The 19,915-nt window shown below is 46.4% G+C and overlaps 1 protein-coding gene across 1 annotated transcript; it reads left to right on the top strand.

Moving 5' to 3' along the window:
• Positions 1 to 16,967: 16,967 nt before the first annotated feature.
• On the top strand, positions 16,968 to 19,137 carry LOC130748677 (uncharacterized). Its single transcript, XM_057601921.1, has 3 exons — positions 16,968 to 17,427; positions 17,563 to 18,336; positions 18,539 to 19,137. The coding sequence occupies exons 1-3, from the start codon at positions 16,968 to 16,970 to the stop codon at positions 19,135 to 19,137; spliced, it is 1,833 nt and encodes a 610-aa protein (XP_057457904.1).
• Positions 19,138 to 19,915: the final 778 nt, after the last annotated feature.

The raw sequence follows: 19,915 nt of genomic DNA, 5'->3' as shown, positions 1-19,915 counted from the left end.
AGAAGGCAAACGGGAAGTGGCGCATGTGCGTCGACTACACTGACCTCAACAAGGCTTGCCCCAAGGACCCGTTTCCCCGAGCATTGATGCGTTGGTGGACAACTCCTCGGGTTACGAATACCTCTCTCTTATGGATGCCTATTCAGGCTACAACCAGATTCCCATGCATAGGGACGATGAGGAGAAAACTGCCTTCATCACCGACCGGGGCACCTACTGTTACACTATGCTGCCCTTCGGCCTCAAGAACGCAGTGGCAACCTACCAAAGGATGATGACCCGAATCTTCGGGGACCTAATGGGAAAATCGGTCGAAGTCTACATCGATGATATCATAGTCAAGACCCCGAAGGGAGGGGACCACGCAGCTGACCTCGCCGTCGTCTTCGAGCAGTTAAAAAAGCACAACATGCGCCTCAACCCCGACAAGTGTACTTTTGGCGTTCGGAGCGGGAAGTTTCTGGGATATATGCTCACCAACCGCGGCATTGAGTTGAACCCTGACAAATGCCAGGCGATCATGAATATGAAGAGCCCGCGCACGGTCAAAGAAGTCCAACAGCTGGCTGGTCGCATGGCCGCGATCGGCCGCTTTTTGCCAAAGGCTGCCCTCCGGGCCCTACCTCTTTACACACTCCTGAAAAAGGGAGCCACTTTTGAGTGGTCGGCGGAGGCCGATGCAGCATTCACTCAGCTGAAAGAGACCCTCTCTTCCCCCCTATTCTGACTAGCCCAAAACCAGGGGAGACACTATACCTATACCTGGCCGTGCGGGAAAAAGCAGTGAGCTCTGTCCTAATCAGAGAAGAAGAAGGAAGGCAACTTCCGGTCTATTTTGTCAGCCGTTCATTGAAGGGCGCGGAGCTCAGGTATAAAATGCTGGAGAAGGTGGCGCTGACCCTACTGACCACGGCGCGACAACTACGGAGGTACTTTCAAGCTCATCGCATCGTGGTGCGAACCGATCAGCCGGTCCGACAGGTCCTTCATAAGCCTGACCTAGCCGGTCGGATGGTTAGCTGGTCCATCGAGCTCTCCGAGCATGACATCCGCTACGAGCCCAGGAGAGCCATTAAAGCACAAGTCCTAGCAGACTTCTTGGTCGAACTCACCGATGAGGAAGAGCCTCCTGCCGAGACCACTTGGGTGGTCAACGTAGACGGCTCGAGCAACAAGGACGGTGGCGGGGCTGGGATCGTATTGCAAAGTAGCACCGGGATGGTGGTCGAACAATCCCTCCGCTTTAACTTCCCAACTACAAACAACCAGGCCGAGTATGAGGCCTGCATTGCAGGACTGGTCACAGCCCAAGACCTGGGAGCTAAGGAGATACTTGTCTGCTGCGATTCACTTCTGGTCGTCTCACAAGCAAACGGAGAAGCTCAAGCAAAAGATCCCATCCTGGAGCAGTACTTGGCCCATTTGAAGCGACTGGCTTCAACCTTCACCAAAGTGGAGTTCCGCCACGTCCCTAGAGCCCAGAATGATCGCGCAGATACCCTGGCCAAACTGGCCAGCACTGGAAAACCTGGCCTGAATGGAACAGTCATTCAGGGGACCCTAGCCCTCCCCTACGTAGCTGACCCTGATCGTCCATTAGGACAAGTTATGATGCCGATCGATACCGAAGACGATTGGAGGACCCCGATCATCAAGTATCTCCGATCAGGATGGCTGCCCGAAGAGAAAGCTGAAGCCAAGAAGTTGGTACGACGCGCCTCCTGGTACACTATCGTTAATGATGATCTCTTCAAGCGGGGATTCTCCACCCCCCTTCTGAAGTGCTTGGCTAAGGACAGAGCAGCCTATGTCTTAGCAGAAATCCACGAAGGTAGCTGCGGCCACCATCCGGGTGGGCGTTCCCTTGCCCGAAAGGTCCTCCGAGCCGGCTATTACTGACCAACCCTAGAGAAAGACGCTGCGGAGCATGTTAAGCAATGTGACCCCTGCCAGAGGCACGCCGATCTGCACAACGCTCCTCCTGCCCATCTTTCCTCTCTAGTCAGTCCTTGGCCTTTCCACCAGTGGGGCATGGATTTATTGGGCCCGTTCGACACTGCACCCGGCCAACTCAAGTACTTGGTAGTAGCAGTGGATTACTACACCAAGTGGATCGAAGCTGAGCCACTAGCAACGATCACCACAGCTCGAGCACAACGCTTCTTCTACAAGAACGTTATAAGTAGGTTCGGAGTCCCCGGGGTCCTGGTCACAGACAACGGAACCCAATTTACCTCTAAAGGGTTTAGGGACCTCTTGAACGGGCTACACATCAAGCAACGATTCACTTGTGTCGAGCACCCCCAGACAAACGGGCAGGCAGAGTCGGCCAACAGGGTCATTCTCCGAGGCCTCCGGAAGAGATTGGGGAGTGCCAAGGGCGACTGGGCCGAACAACTCGATCACGTCCTGTGGGCATACTGCACCACTCCGCACTCGACTATGGGGGAGAGCCCTTACCGCCTTACCTTTGGCACAGAAGCTGTGATTCAGGCTGAAATAGGAGAACCGAGCGCTCGGACAGCGGGTTTCGACCCCAACCAGAACGATCAACTCATAGGGGAAGACCTCGACCTCCTAGCTGAAAGGAGAGCGGTAGCCAACTGCAGAGAGTTAATCGCAAAGCAGCAGGTAGCCATTCGCTACAACAAGAAAGCAGTTCTCCGCTCCTTTACCGCAGGGGACTTGGTCCTCCGGAAGGCCAGCGTCGGGGCACGATCAACCGAACGGGGAAAGCTAGCAGCCAACTGGGAAGGCCCTTATAGGGTGGTCGAAGCAACTGGCACGGGAGCATACAAGCTGGAAACCCTGGCAGGGAAGGAGATCCCTCGCACCTGGAACGCAACCAATTTGAAAAGATACTATAGTTAAGCCGCGACCGACCAGGCACCCGCCATCTATCCAAGCGTTTTCTTTTAATTTAGTCTTTTGTAATCAAGGGTACACACCCATCTCGTCCAAGTTTGTAGACGACTAGAGCCACGAGCTCCAAGCGTAGAAATGAAGCAGTTTTTTATGTCGAATTTGAATTATTTGAACTGGCAATACATACGACCGCATCGACAAATAATTAAAGACCCTCCGGGCACCAAGACCCATAGGGCACTAAGACCCGCCGGGCACGAAATTATTAAAGACCCATAGGGCACCAAGACCCGCCGGGCACGAAATTATTAAAGACCCTCCGGGCACCAAGACCCATAGGGCACCAAGACCCGCCGGGCACGAAATTATTAAAGACCCTCCGGGCACCAAGACCCATAGGGCACTAAGACCCACCGGGCACAAAATTATTAAAGACCCTTAGGGCACCCGGGCCCGTCGGACACAAAAACATTAAAGACCTTTTAGGCATGGAATAACTCTAGGACGAGTAAAGAAAGAAGAATGCAGTGAAAACAGAAAATATAATAATAAGTTCTTACAAACACCGGGTGAAAGGTAGGGACAACAAGTCTTTACAAATACAGAACAATAATTAGAAACAACGGGTTTATACAAACACTACTAAACGATCAAATAAGCCCAAACTACAAATGGAAACCGAATCTCAAGGAGCTGGCTCAACTGGGAAGGACGGGGTGAACTGCTTCTGATCATCCAGCGTACCAATCTTCCCCCCCAGCACGACCTTCCTATAATGGAGAGGACCCACGTCCAACCCCGGGTGGACCACCTCAAGCTGGGCCAATGCATTGTCGAAAGAGGCCTTATGTATCTCCTTAAGATTGGTCCTCATCTTTTTCCTCTCAGCCCCCAGATCGGCAACCTTCTTCTTGAGCTCGGCGTTTTTCGCCTTCAGGGCCTCGATCTCCTTAAGCTCCCCCTCGCGAGCCGCCTTCAGGTCTTTCAGTTCCTGCTCGGCTTTCTCCGCCCGGTCGCGCAGATAGTCATTGTCCTTCTCGCTCATTTCCAACTTAGTTGCAAACTGCCTGGCCTTTTCAGTCACCTCATGCACTTCCCCTTGCAGTTTCACCTTAGCAGCGGTCAACCCCTCGACTGCCTTCTTGGCCTCAACCAACTCTTTCCCCGCCTCAGCAAACTTGCGCTCAGCTTCGCCGGCCTGCTCCTTGGCCTCTTCCACGTCGAGCACCGGTCCCTGCTGCACGTGACGAATGACGGAGGCAGCCTGAAGCGCTGCTTTCAGAGCATAGTTCAAGAGATTGTAGGGCTCCTTCGTGCTCAGGAACGCCTGATCAAGCTCGTTGTACACCAGAGCGTCGATTTGATTGTTGTGCTTGTCCGTATCCACCGCATCGCGACCCCACACAGAAATTGGCTCCGGGGGACCCACTTGAGTAATCGGAGTCGCTCGTTCAGGAGTACCGACCTCCCCACCTGAGGAACGGCGTTTTCTCTTGACCGGGCGCTTCGAGCCGGCCTTATCCACCTCAAGGGAACCCTTCTGCTGACGTTCGGGATTCATTGGGCCCGACCCGGAATCCCTGTTTCCTTCATCGATTACCGGCTCACTCTGCCCGGCCCCAACGGGGTTGGCCCCGGCTAAAGGTTGCCCCTGGTTGCCAAGCCCGTCCCCTTCGTCCCGAGAAACCTCCTGTTCCCCCTCACTGTCAGTCTCGACCGAGTCGACTGGAACCTGAAGCGCGGCAACCAAAGCAGCATTGACCTCCATCTTAGCACCTGCATAGGAATCACAAGAAGAAAATTAGTAGGACGAAAGGGCAAACAACACGTTGGACATAGTAATAAAAACACCCTACCTCTCTCGCGCAGCAAGCAAGCGTTCTTACGAACGCTATAAGTACAAAGATCGTAACAACGCAACGGCCGAATGCAGAATTCTTTGGGTGGATTACCCCTTACTTCCTTCCGTATGGCGGCCACCAAGAGGTTTTTGAAGGCCAAGTCCACCTCCGACAAGGCCCCAGCCTCGTAACCAAAAGCACTGATCTTTACGTCGTAGTGCTTGGCGTTCCAGGTCAGCGGGAACCGGGCGCGACTGCCGCCGTTCGGAGCTCTCTCGAACCACCAGTGAGGGGGCGGAGTAGTAGGCGCCACCCGGAAGAATTGATCTTTAAAGTCCCGGTAAGACTCTGCGAACGGGTGAAAGATCTGGAGATCTTTACCCGACCTCAAGGTCACGATCCCGTGCCCGCCATATCCTTGAGTGTGGGCCACCTCGAATAAATGGAAAAATAGCGGAATCGACGGCTTCTGGCCAAACAAGACGCAAGCAACCTCGTACGCTCGCACGAAACCCCAAGCGCCGGGATGGAGCTGCGACGGCGCGACCCCCATATGGCGAAGAACGTCACATTGAAAGTCCGTGAGCGGCATCCTCACCCTCACCTTCTTCATGGTGTAGATATGCATGTACACCCCAAACGACGGGGTGTGGGGTAGCCGCTCCTTCTTGCCCGGCGAATACACCATGTGACCGGGGCCGATCTGAGTCTGCGACATAAAACGCTGACTCCAGAAATAATCTTCCTTCTCGTTTGCGTACTCCGACGGGAGATCGAGAATGGTGCGGCACCACTTGTCATACACGGCCTCGTCCCCCTTCAGATGAGGGTACTTCTCCCGATCGATCTTCTTATTCTTGGGAGCCCCTGACCGGGGCCTAGAAGTTAAGGCCCCGCCCGAAGCCTCGTCTACGGTCTTGCCTCTCTTCTTCTGGGTAGGCTTCCCCATAACGACACCTGCACAAGGGAAAACGCCGTATCAACACCTAGGTCGTTGGAATCGGCTCAAAGAAGGACCCACCCGGAATCCATCTTTGCCCTAGGCAGGACAACGCGACCGTGCGGCGGCGTAGACCCTCAGAGAGAATCCCCTCCGCCGCAAGAGGGGGCCGCCAGGGGAGGGGAAACTCCCAACTCCCCCAAGAGCAAGCCACCCTTTCTGCTAGAAGAAAGAAAAAATTAAAGCCTTAAGAAGGAAAGTCAAGTGAAGCAAGGACTTACAAGAAGAAAAGGGAAAAGCTTCCAAACGACCACCGTGCGAAAGAAGACACCACCGTGAAACACCGGTACCTGACGGAAAGAAAGGAGGAAAGCTTGGGGAAAATTCAGAAATGCGAAAGTGCAAATGAATCCCCTCCTCCCTCTTTTATAGAAAATGAGGAGGGAGACGTGACGTTTCGACAGCCCTAGTTTCCCTAATCATGACGTTTGGGGAAACCAAAGGGCTTCGTCCAATCAGACCCTGCCACGTCAGAAAAGAGGCAGTGACGGCGAAGCGACACACGCCTCCAGAGGCACGTGGGAGAGGAGTCGCGAAACGACACGACCCACCCGGAAACGACACGTACCACCTCAAGAGTCAGGTACATTAAATGCAGTGGGCCCAAAGCCTCACACCGTTTCCTTCTCCCGCGTCTTTTTGACTTCTCAAATTCAAACCCTGCGACAACCCACTCGGTGTGAGACCCGAACGTCCTAAACCACTCGGTGTGAGACCCGAACGTCCTAAACCACTCGGTGTGAGAACCGAACGTCCTAAACCACTCGGTGTGAGCTCCGGTCGGTCGACTCCGTATACACAGCCTCGGGAGGGCGCGCGTTGACCACCGACCTCTACATTTAATGCCCCGTTTTATTTCCCAAGGGAAACTCCTAGGAAAAGGCTAATGGGCGTTACCACCCAAGAACGTTTCGATTATAAATGGTAACCACCCCCTTGCAGGATCCACATTTTCCTAAGGCCAGAATGACCTCCATGGAGGCTTACCTGAAGGCGCTCAGGGCCGAAGATCTAGACGACAACCTATACTACTTCTACCAAACGCAAGCCACCACCCCCAGTAGGATCAGATCCCTAGTTGGCAGAATTCTGGCAGAAGACCCTGATCCCCAACTGAAGGCGGGGCTGCTAAACTTCTTGGAGCTGACGGAGGAGATGTGGGAATTACACCGGCGCCGCTCGGAGGTTAGCATGCTGATTTGGGGCCTCGAGGTTTCTACCACGGAACACCAGGGCGAAAGGAAGGGAACAATGGACGAAATAAAAGCCGAGCTGACCCCCTCCTGACCGTGAGAGAGAGTCTCGACAGAGACCTACGAACCGTTCACCTCCGATACAATGCCATGCGAGTAACACCCCCTTTCTAGGGGTACTGAATGTAACGGCCAAACGGCCCCCCACCATTAATGAATAAAGCTTTAAATTTCTGACCCTTATGTAACGACCCCGAGAACGTCTATGACACCACAAACACAGGCTACGAATAGCCCTCGCTCCGCTGGAACAGCCGACCAGGGCTAGGGGGCTACTGTTCTGGGAACCCTGACCGGGAACGGATAGGGCACCCAGGACGGGGCTGGGCCCCACGGAACGTCCCGGCTAGGGGACACCTCGAGGGAGTTTAAAGGCCCCCTACTCCTGGGCCCCACCACCAAGGGTGAGGACAAGGAGCCCGGGGCCCACTATGTAGAGGTTGACCTAGGCCAACTACCCTAGGAGGTAGGTTGGCTGGTGCAGATCCGTAGGACCCCCCAGGCCGTTGGATCACTATTCCTCAACAGGAGATCCAACGGTGATCTGTGCCCCCAAGTACGAGCCATGCATGACGTTGCATGGCTCCAACCCTAATTCTACCTCCCCTATATAAAGGGAACACTCTTTCAAGCTAAAGGTAACGTATCCTCTCTATTCTCACCATTCTCACCACTTCACTCACTAACTTTAGCATCGGAGTGTCTTGCAGGAGCCCCTCCCGGGACCTTGCCAGCTTGGAGTCCTTCAGCCCGTCCAGATCCCCCTCACCTACCCCTCGTCAACGGGTAGCTTGGTCTCTCCCAGTTCAGTAGCGAAGGCACAAATGAAGTATATCATCGTGGCGGTTGATTACTTCACCAAATGGATAGAAGCTGAAGCAGTGGCGACTATCACGGCGGCCAAGGTCAGGAATTTCCTGTGGCGAAGAATTGTGTGCAGATTTGGGGTTCCCATGGCTTTGGTAATGGACAATGGGACTCAATTTACAAGTAATGTCACCCGGGAATTTTGCGCAGAAATGGGAATTGAAATGAGATTTGCCTCGGTAGAACACCCACAAACCAATGGACAGGCCGAGTCAGCTAACAAAGTTATTTTGAAAGGCTTAAAAAAGAAGCTGGATGAAGCAAAAGGGCTTTGGGCGGAGGAACTACCAGGCGTTCTTTGGGCATATAACACCACTGAACAGTCAAGCACAAAGGAAACCCCGTATCGTTTAACTTATGGGACTGACGCCATGCTCCCAGTGGAAATAGAAAACCAAAGTTGGCGAGTGGCTCGGTTTAATGAGAATGACAACGGGGAAAATCTGATAGCAAATCTAATTATGTTGCCGGAGGAACAACGGGAGGCACACATAAGGAATGAGGCGGGAAAAGTGAAGGTTGCAAGAAAATTCTCAACGAAAGTAGTGCCAAGAAAGATGAGGGTAGGAGACTTAGTGCTCCGAAAAAATACAATACCCGACAAGCACAACAAACTCTCGCCCAATTGGGGCGGGCCTTACAGGATTATAGGCGATGTTGGAGGAGGAGCTTATAAGTTGGAACAACTTATCGGTCAAAAGGTTCCACGAACATGGAACGCCTCCCACCTGAAACAGTACTTTAGTTAAAAGAAACAACAAAGGTGAATGAAGCCGCACTCTTTTTCCCTTTCTTTGGAAAGGTTTTTAATGAGGCGGCATATGTAAGAATGAAGGAACAATTGTTTCCATATATGAAAAGTAATGAAAAGATCATTTCAATAGTATTGCTTATCTTTTGATTTCTATTACGAGTTTTATGCAGTGCAAATCGTATCAAGGTATACAATACCGCGAGGAAACCTTTCGGAATAAGAAAGTATCGCCATCAAATGATAAAAGCCTTGGCAATTCTAGTGGCCACTAGAAACCAAGCCACGTTGGAAAATCGGCTAGAGTATATGAAGCCAAATAAAAAGAACAATTTAGTAAACAACAGCTTAAAAGTAACAACGATTGAAATTAAACAAGTCATATTGAAAAAAGGATAAAGGGGCGAAGCCCACACATGATTTAAAACAACAAAAGGAGCAAAAAGGGCAAGGCCTAAAGCTAAAATTTAAACTTAACAAAATAAAAACAACAGAATAAATTCAAGCTACGTTCTCGTTGTTGGCGCTGTTTCCCTGGCCTGCAACAGCTTGAGGGTCTTCCTTTCCTTGGTCCTCGCCCTTGTTCTGGCCATCTCCATTTTTGCCATCTTCTTCTTCTTCAGGCTCACTTTCATCATCAAATTGAGGAAGGAGATCGAGGCTAACGTTATCCTCGCCAACCACTTGGCCATCCTTAATGTCCTTCAAATAGCCAATGCGGGAAAGATCAAAGCCTGGCTCAACCACACTTATCTGCTCTTTGGCCGCCAGAAAGCCTTGAGCAAATTGGAGGGAGGCGCGCCCTAAAATAGAAGCATTCAGACGATCATACTTCTTTTCCAGCTTTTGACACTTGGCCTGAACAGCAGTATGTTTGTCGTTGATGGCTTCTTTCAGAGACTTGGTCTTTTGAAGAAGCAGGTCTGAAGCCGCCAAGTCATCAGTTAACTTAGCACACTTCTCCTCAGCAGATTTCAGCTTTTTGTTGGCAGTCTCAGCATCAGCCTTAGCTCGCTCATATGCAGTCTTGTAATCGGCTGCCTTCTTCTCAAAACGGTTCTTGGCTGAAATCAACTCCTTCACACACTGAGCCATTCCCGCCACAGTGCTGGCGGCAGAAAGGGCGTGATGGATCGCCATAGAAGCAATGTTGGGGGGCCCTGACCGGAAATATCCTTATGGATCCGGTTGTCAAACGTACGAGTCATAAAGTCCAACCCGTTGAAGTGAGGATCAGATAAGCTCAGCAAAGGGGGAGGAGCCTCGCCACCAGTGGCTGAGCTAGAGCCAGCTTGGCCAAACGGAGTTGGCGGGCAGTTGATAATGCTTGAGTCTTGGTGGGGCGGCGGGACGTTGTCGTTTCCTTTCTTTTTCTCCGCCGGATGACTTTTAGAAGCTAAACCGGCTGGATCGAGTGTGGATTGATGAAGAGGTTTGCCGCCAGCAGCGCCTGAAGTCCTTTGGCGCTTTGGGTCCCTGACGTTGTCAGAACCCGAAGCACCGTCATTCTTCTTCTTTTGCTCAGCTTCGGCGGCCCTCTTCTTCGCCGCCGCAGTAGACTGGGCGAGGTATTCCTTCATCTTGATTGGGTTCGCGTCAACCTTGCTTTTTCCCATCGTAGCTGCATGGAAAGCACCAATTAGGCGAGATACATGAACAAAAAGAAAAACAAGTTATGTGCAAAGATTATAAACTTACTAAAAAATTGATTTAAAGTGCCGGATTTCGACGCCTCAATCAAGTCATGACCAGAGATTACTGGTAGTGTGCGAAGGTAATCGGCGATGCCTTGTTCAGATTCATCCAAGGCGTCGTATGAAACAGATATTTTTCGGCGAGGGTTTTTTGTCCAGTAAAAAGGGAAGAGGGGGTTATTGTCGGAATCTCGGAACAAGTTCTTTATTTCGGGCGACTCCATAACTTTGAAATATTTTTTCTGCCATACTTTGTAATGGCTTTTAAGGGCGGTGAACCGGCTCATGTTCTTACGGGCCAAAAGGGGAACCCATTTCACAGAAGTAGGTTTGGTGGTGACTGACTTATAGAAAAGGAAAAACAAGGGGTAGGTCGGAGTGAAACTCAAGTGTTCACAAAGAATTTCGAAGCAGCGGATAAAACCCCAGGCATTGGGTTGGAGTTGACAAGGCGCCACGTTCAGAAAGGAAAGAACGTGACATATAAAGGGCGAGAATGGAAGTTTGATATTCAAGTCTAAGAAAAAATAACCATAAACAAAAAAGAAATCCGGCGATTCATCGGCTGGTTCTTTGCGCAAAAGAACGTAGTCATCCTCGCCACATGGGAGAACATTCAACTGAAGATCTTCATTGTTAGATGTGGCGGGATTTATCTTCGTGAACCCTTGGGCAGATATTCGAAGCGAGTTAATGCTCCCAACACTGCTCCAGATGGAACGCAAGAGACACTTATCTTCAACCAAATGTGCATTTGAGCGCCATTCGGGTGAAGATAACTCTCCATTTGAGGAGAGAATTGAATCTACAGAGCCGGCGGGACCGGAATCATCGTGAGTAGAAGGCGAGGAGTGAATTTCAATGACATTTGGGACAGAAACTTCCCCCTCCGTAGAAGGTGAAGAAAGCTCCAAGGAAGAAATAATAAAATTTTGCAGTGACATACCGGGTAGTTTCATAAAAAGAAAAAGGAAGACGAACAGACTCAAGAAGAAAAAGCAAGAAGAGGAACAAATTCAAGAAGAAAACAGAAGTAAGTGAAGGGTTTCAAGAAAGAGGAAGAACTAACCGGGAGATGAACTGCAAGATTGAGTAAGGAGGACGTCGGCTATGGGGGAGCACCGCGCAATGATGACGGCCGGAGCAAGGGAGGTTTGCCGGAGTTTGAAGAGAGAAAAGTGAAGAACCGCAAAGAAAGTTTTCAGGAAAGAGTTTTAGAAAAGTGAAAAGTGAAAAGTGAAAAGTGGGTTTTTATAGAAGGTGAAGGAGGAGAGAGAAGGAGTGGGGGAAGATCGTGAAGAGACGTGGGATTCGAAATTTGAAAAGGCATGAACTGAAAAGATGTAACTCCTCGAGACGCACAACAGCATTTATGGCAAATGATGACGAAATCCCGGAAAATAAGGGTTACGTGCGTCAGTTGAAAAGACGTGACTGACGGCTAAGAAAATGGCGGTGTATCAACCAAAATAAACATGAAAGTAGCGCCATAATAGTGAACAACAAAAATGGCGATGAATAAATAAACAAGAGTATGGCGACATACCTGCAAACGGCGAAAGATAATATCGCGACACATCGGGCGACAAAACAGTATATAAAGACGACAAAACAGTATATAAAGACATTTCGATTCGAGTTACCCGAGTCTCATGTCTTGGGGGCATGTGGACTAGGCGGGACATAAAAGTTATTTATGCCCGCCCAAAAAGGAGCAATCATGCTAACGAAGACAGCCTGGCGAGAATCAACGACACGATGTAATAGCTTTGCTCTTCCTCAGGTGGACCCGCAAGCCAGCTGGAAGATTCTCTTGGATTTGTCTTATATGCATAGGGATTTTGGCCCTGATTGTCAGGCCCAAATATAGGAAAAATTCACATCATGACCGCACCCTCTATAAAAGGGGAGGTCATCAACTTGTACTAGACAACTTTTCAGCATTAATGAGAATATTCCTTTTATGATATTTTTGCCATTCCAAGTACTCTGCTAGGGTTTACTTTCAGTCATTCTCTTACGTAAGCTTTCCCTAGTATAGAACAGATTTGAAGGCCATTTTGTTGATTACAATTTACATTTTGTGTTCTTAAGACATTGTCCTAGTACCCTTTCAAAATGGAAGGGTTTGGAACTCTTCAATACATTATTTAGAGTATTTTTATTTTGAAAATTAAATTTTAACTATCTTTCAATATATAGTTTATAGATAACCACATTCGAAACGAGAACACATGAACACGAAACTATAAAAAATACTCAATTTTAAACTAAAGAATTAACATGATCATAATTCATAAACCTTATGGAAAACAAGTAACTCTAGCTCCTCTAACTTCTGCCACCACTAGCACCACCACCACCGCTATAACAACGGTATCTGCCTCCACCATAACCATTGTCGTCGTTGTAACCACGGTTTCCACTTCACGACGACCATCGCCGTGGTGTCCTCCTCGTCTACCACCTCCGCCTCCATTACGAGCTTGAGCATCATTTACGATGATGTTATGGTTGTCAAGGTCCTAATTGTTAATCCCCTCGATCACGTCTCTCATGAACTGCTATTTCTGATTTAGAGATTTTTTTTAAAATTAAATTCAGACTATCCTTTCAATAAATGGTTTATAAACAACCACATTTGAAATGAGAACCACATGAACACAAAACCATAACAGGTACTCAATTTTAAACTAAAGAACTCACATAATCATAATTCATAAAACCTATGGAAAACAAGCAACTCGGTCGGTGTATCATCTTTTTTCTCATTTATTAGTTAAATACTTTTATTTACTTAGACATTAAACTAAGTGAGTGTTTTTTCTATATTTTGAATTTAATAAATTTATAGTATATTTTCAATTTTTTTTTGAAACAGTATATTTTAAAATAAAAATCCCTTAAACTTTTTTAAAAACTAGTGTTTTAAGGGCCATTGTTAGTATTTAATTTGTCTCATAAAAGAACCAGCTAGCTCCAGATATAATATTTGTCTCATTTGATGAATAATGGTCCTTCCAGGGTGTCAAACTCATTGTTGATTGTAGGGGATACACCTCCTGAACGAGTGCAAGCAATATTGGTGGTCGGTGAAGCCCAACTAGCTAGGCAGTCAAATAAATACAGTAGTACAATGGGCTTTAACCACTTGTTCCGGTGGTTATATGAGTACACTGTTTGTAGTATTAGTTAAGTTAAAATGTTGTTTTTTTTGGAAGTGTTAAAATGTTGTTAATGTAGAAATTATATTGATAGATATATGATAGTTATTTTTTTTTAAATGAAAGTGACATTCTTTTGCTTGGGGTTGTATGTTAGTTCACCAGAGTGGTATAGATATATGACAATGAAAAAGTACTTATTAAAATGGTGTCTGGTCTGATATGGACAAATCAATGTATCTTACAATTGGGCTGACCAAACTTATGTACCAAATGGGCCGGGTAACCCATGGTCCAACCGGATCAAAACCCAAGCTATAAATAATAGGCACCACCCAAGCGGTGGGAGACCTATCATTTCACGCATTTTTACTCGTTTGTTTACTTCTTGTTTGCTCTCTAGTTTGATTAGCCTTATCGGCAGTTCAATACCGGAACATTGGCGCCCACCGTGGGGCCGAAGGATACTTTCCTAGGCTTCATTTTTCACTGCAATGGTGACGCGATCCGGTGCGAACGGAGAGAGGAATCATGTCCAACAAGATAATGTTCCTCCCGATGTTCTTCAGCGGATCATGGATGATCTCAATGATCTCCGTCAACACAATCAACAGTTACAAAATCAACTTACTGATCTCAATCAGACTCAGGGCTTACGAGAGGGCGATCGACGAATGACTGAGACGGTGGTGGATTTCCAACCTTTCACAGAGGAAATAGCAAACACCGTCGTCCCAGATAATTTGAAGACACTAAAGCTTGATTCTTACTACGGCGACACAGATCCAAAGGACCATTTAGTGTATTTTAACACAAAAATGGTTATTGTAGGCGCGTCAGACGCGTTGAAGTGCAAAATGCTTCCATCAACTTTCAAGAAGTCAGCAATGATTTGGTTTACAACTTTGCCTTCAAGGTCAATCGTCAATTTCACGGAGTTATCAACAAAGTTCTTGTCTCAATTTTCAACTAGTCGTGCTCAAAAGGTGACTCCAGCGACATTATTCAATGTTCGTCAGGGACCAAATGAGACTTTGCAGTCTTACATGGGGCGATTCAACCAATTATCTGTTCATTTGGAGGATAAGATGCCGGAAATCTGCATTGCAGCTTTTGAATTGGGTTTGAAGCCTGGAGGCTTAAACAACAATTTAAGTAGGAAACCTGTGGAAACAATGGCGCATTTACGTGAAAGAGTGCAAGGGTACATCAGGGAGGAGCAAAGCGACCGAATAAAAAATAACCGCCCAAATGCAGCGGTTACGGGGCAAAAACAGCAGTTTGAGGCGAAGAAGGGAGCAGTTACGGATCAATATTCGAAGGGAGGGACTGAACGTGGAGATACAGGATATAATAATCGAAACCGTTATGACCGTTCTCATTTCAAGAATCGTGCTCAACCGTATGGAGTGCGTGGGCCAGGGCATTCGATGACGTGGACTCGGAATCAAAATGATCGTGTTGCACCTTTGGCGGTTAATTTGACCGATGCTTTGCACACGTGTTTGGAGGCGAACGTTATCTGTTTTCCGCGGCAACCAAAGCCGTCAACAGGTTATGTGGATAAGACGAAGTGGTGTGAATATCATAGGATTTCGGGACACAATACTGATGATTGTTTTACTTTGAAGAAAGAGATAGATAAATTGGTGAAGGCTGGATGTATGAAACAACTTGAAGGGCGAAACAATTCAGATGAGGCAGGAACTTCAACAAAGCGAACTGAAGATGGAAAGGAAGTTGAGAGTGATGGTCAAAACAGACAATCAGAAGGGAAAGCGAAGGGACGAATTCATTCTATCTTTGGTGGATTCCGAGGTGGGGAAATAACTAATTCAGCTCGAAAGAGGTATGTTCATTCAATCAATGCTTTTTATTCTAATGATTGGAGAAGTTGGGCAACCAACCAGCCAGATACTACTTTTACTGTGCGAGATTTTGAGGGAGTTCAGCCTCAGGAGGACGATCCAATTGTGGTGATGCTGACGATCGCTGAATATGAAATTGAGAGGGTAATGCTGGATCAAGGGAGTTCAACGGATTTAATTTATGGAGATGCTTTTGAAAAATTGGGGCTGACAGAATCTGATTTGCAACCTTATGATGGATCTTTGGTGGGTTTTTCTAGCGAAAAGGTGTTTGTCAGAGGTTATGTGGAGTTGAGCACTATATTTGGAGAGGGGGAAAATGTGGAGACATTTGCTATTAAGTTCCTAGTAGTAAAATGTACTTCACCATACAATGTGCTTATTGGGAGACCCTCATTGAATAGATTGGGGGCGATCAATTCTACCAGACATTTGACAGTCAAGTATCCGCTGAGCAAGGGAGGAGTTGGAGTCTTAAAGGCTGACCAAATCATAGCCAGAAAATGTTACTCTGAAAGCTTCAGACAGTATGGTCATATGGGAAAGAAAGCTGTGAAAGAGGGACATCGGGTTTATGAGATTGAAATGAATCAAGGCGAAGCAAGTTTGGATCCTCGTAATAGATTTATAGAAAGCAAGATGACGTCAGAGGAGGAAACCAAAGTAGTGGCAATTGGCGAAAGGAATTTAAAAGTTGGCACGAGTTTAACAGTAAGTCAGCAAGACAGGTTGGTTAAACTTTTGGCTGAGAACATGGATTTGTTTGCATGGAGTGCGAAAGACCTTCCTGGAATTGATCCGGAATTTATTTTTCATAAGTTAGCCTTAAATCCAGGAGCAAAGCCAATTGTTCAGTTTAAAAGGAAGATGGGTGAAGAGAAAGTAGAAGTTGTAAAGGTAGAAACTAATAAGTTATTGGAAGCTGGATTTATCAGAGAAGTAAAGTATTCAACGTGGTTGGCGAATGTTGTTATGGTGAAAAAGGCTAATGGAAAGTGGAGAATGTGTACTGATTATACAGATTTGAACAAGCATTGCCCGAAGGATTCTTATCCTTTGCCAAATATTGACAAACTTGTGGATAGGGCGTCTGGATTTGGAATGCTCAGCCTTATGGATGCATATTCTGGATACCATCAAATCAGAATGTATGGACCGGATGAGGAGAAAACAGCTTTCATGACGAATCAGGCGAACTACTATTATCAAACCATGCCATTTGGGCTCAAAAATGCAGGAGCAACTTATCAAAGGTTGATGGACAAAGTTTTTGATAAACAGGTGGGGCGAAACATGGAAATTTATGTTGATGACATGGTGGTAAAATCAGATGAAATGTTAACGCATTGTTCGGATTTGAGAGAGGCTTTTGGGGAGCTCAAAAAGCATAATATGAGACTTAATCCAGAGAAGTGCTCGTTTGGGATTCAGAGTGGAAAGTTTCTGGATTTTATGATCACAAGAAGGGGAATTGAAGCAAATCCTGATAAATGCAAAGCTATTATTGAAATGCAAAGTCCCACCTCAGTGAAAGATGTGCAAAAGTTGACGGGAAGAATTGCAGCCCTAGCGAGATTCTTACCATGTTCTGGAAATAAATCAACTCCATTCTTCCAGTGTTTGAGAAAAAAAACAAGGCGTTCCAATGGACAGAGAAGTGTGAAATGACGTTTCAAAGTTTGAAGGAGAACTTATCAAAACCACCAATCTTATCAAAGCCAGTGCCAGGTATTTCGCTGTCAATATTTATTTCAATATCTGATAGCGCTGTTAGCTCAGTTTTATTGCAAGAACTTAAAGATGATTTGAGGATCATATATTTTGTGAGTCATGCACTCCAAGGGGCAGAATTGAGATATCAAAAAATAGAAAAGGCTGCTTTGGCCTTGATTATATCCGCCAGGAAGTTAAGACCTTATTTTCAAGGCTTTCCAGTGGTAGTCAAAACTGACTTACCACTTCGCCAAGTGTTACAAAAGCCTGACTTAGCAGGAAGAATGGTTTCATGGGTTGTTGAATTGTCTGAGTTTGGAATTTCATTTGAGAAGAAAGGACAGGTTAAAACACAAACTTTGATTGATTTTGTTAATGAAATGTCTCCAGACGAGAAGAGTGAAGAGTTAGGTGAATGAAGTTTATCAGTTGATGGTTCGTCCAATATTAAGGGTAGTGGAGCTGGAGTAATTTTAGAAGGACCAGGGGGCGTAACAATTGAACAGTCATTGAAGTTTGATTTTAAAGCCAGCAATAATCATGCAGAGTATGAGGCTATAATTGCAGGTCTGAGATTGGCGATCGAAATGGGCGTACAAAGCATCAGGATCATGACAGATTCACAAATAGTGTCAAGACAAATCCAGGGAGAATATCAGGCGAATGATGCACAGTTAGCCAAATACTTGGTGAAGGCTCAGAATTTGATGAAGCAGGTGGCGAAGGTGCAGATCAACCATGTTCCAAGAGAAGAAAACACGAGGGCTGACATCTTGTCAAAGTTAGCAAGTACCAAGAAACCAGGGAACAACAAGTCAGTGATTCATGAAGTTTTAAACAGTCCCAGCATTGAAAATGAGGAAGTTATGGCAATTCCAATGGTGATAGATCAAGACTGGATGGGTCGAATCAAGCTGTGTTTAGAGGCGGAAGGGGCTGATTTGCTTTTATTTACTAAGGATCAGATTCGAGAGGCAAGCCACTACACCCTTTTGGGTGATCAATTGTACAGAAGGGGAGTAGGAGTTCCACTGTTGAGGTGCGTTTCCAAAGAGGAGGATGGCATAATTATGTTTGAAGTGCATGAAGGAGTGTGTGCAAGTCACGTAGGTGGAAGATCTTTAGCAGCAAAAGTCTTGAGAGCAGGGTTTTACTGGCCAACTTTGAGGTCAGATTGTATGGAATGTGCAAAAAAGTGTGTAAAGTGTCAGATGTACGCAGATTTGCATAGAGCACCGCCGGAGACGTTGAGTTCAATGAGTTCATCATGGCCATTTGCAATGTGGGGCGTGGATATCTTGGGACCTTTTAGTCCAGCAGGTTCACAAGTTAAATTCGTCTTAGTGGCAGTGGATTATTTTACTAAATGGATCGAGGCGGAATTAATGGCGAAGATAACAGCTAGAAAAAGTTAAAAAGTTTTACTGGAGGAAGCTAATTTGTAGGTTTGGTGTTCCGGCTACAATCATTTATGACAATGGGACACAGTTTACTAGCTGAAGTGTGAAAATATTTTGTGCAGAAATGGGTATTGAAATGCGTTTCGCTTCGGTGGAGCATCCACAATCAAATGGGCAGGTAGAGTCCGCAAATAAAGTGATTTTGAATGGAGTCAAAAAGTGTTTGGCCGAAGCAAAAGGATTATGGGTAGATGAATTGATTATTGTTATTTGGGCATACAATACAACTCCACAGTCCACAACGGGCGAGACACCTTTCAAGTTAACTTATGGGGTTGATGCTATGATTCCAGTGGAAGTTCAGGATGTAACATTCAGGGTGTCAACTTATAATGAGGAACATAACGATATGAATAGACTTGTTGATTTGAATTTGGCTGATGAGACTCAGGCAGAGGTTCGTTTGAGACAAGCAGTGGTAAAGCAAAGGTCAGAAAGGCGATACAATACAAGGGTGGTTCCAAGACAGATGGAAGCAGGTGATTTGGTGCTGAGAAGTAAGACAAGAGGACCCGACGATTCAAAGTTGTCGCCAAATTGGGAAGGACCTTACAGAATTCGAAGGGAGTTGGGACAAGGGGCGTACCATTTGGAAGAATTGTCTGGGCGAAGGATACCGAGGGCTTGGAACGCACAACATCTCCGTTACTATTACAATTGAAGTGCAAGATGTTCGTCCAGTTTGCTTTGTGTTTGTACAGTTTGTTTCAGTTTGTGTGTTGAAGACTACGTTCGTTGTTTCAGTAGTGTGTGTGAAAGATTGTGTTGGTTCTCCATGTTGTTTAGGATTATGTTTGTTGTGTAAGACTAAGTTTGATGTGCTCTTTTCTCTACCTGAAAATGAGAGTTTTTAACGAGGCATCACATATTAATGAATAACAGGTATGCACTCTTTTCTCTACCCCAGGCGGGAGAGTTTTTAACGAGGCATAACCTTTTTAAAAAACGTTCAAGGGCGTAACATTTTTTTTTTCCTATAGCGGAAACGTATCAACTAAGGTCTATCAATTGGGAGACGTCAGACAATTGAGAAAGAGTAAGTCTCTTAAAACAAGAGCATTTGACCACGAATTCATAAGCACAACCTTAAATTGGATTTAAGCTTGTCCAAACTAAGCACAAGTCTCCACGCGAGCATATTAATGAAATCAAATATTGTGACTTTGATTTCCATGGATAACTAAGTCAAAAAAATGAAAATTTTGACTAAGTTATATACACAAAGGCCTTATGATTCCAAAGTAGTTGATTGAGTTTAAACTTTACAAAATCTGTGAGATTCACTCAACAGTATTGTACTATATACAGTAAAATAAGAAAAGCGAGATGATTCTAATCGCTTAACACGTTTTTTTTTGTTATAAACAATGAGGAAAGGCGGAGCTCTGATGAAAAGGTCAGTGAATGAAATTTCCATTAAGTTATATTTTGAGCTTTGA

The sequence above is a fragment of the Lotus japonicus genome, chromosome 1, assembly GCF_012489685.1.
Source record: "Lotus japonicus ecotype B-129 chromosome 1, LjGifu_v1.2".
Classification (NCBI taxonomy): Eukaryota; Viridiplantae; Streptophyta; class Magnoliopsida; order Fabales; family Fabaceae; genus Lotus; species Lotus japonicus.
This window is presented reverse-complemented; position numbering and strand designations above follow the sequence as displayed.

Excerpts from the sequence above, each read along its gene's own strand:
- LOC130748677 (XM_057601921.1), top strand. The coding sequence starts at position 16,968 with ATGACGTTTCAAAGTTTGAAGGAGAACTTATCAAAACCACCAATCTTA. Across the intron at positions 17,428-17,562 it reads CGAGAAGAGTGAAGAGTTAG|AGTATGAGGCTATAATTGCA; the intron begins GTGAATGAAGTT and ends ATAATCATGCAG. Across the intron at positions 18,337-18,538 it reads GGGACCTTTTAGTCCAGCAG|AAATGGGTATTGAAATGCGT; the intron begins GTTCACAAGTTA and ends TATTTTGTGCAG.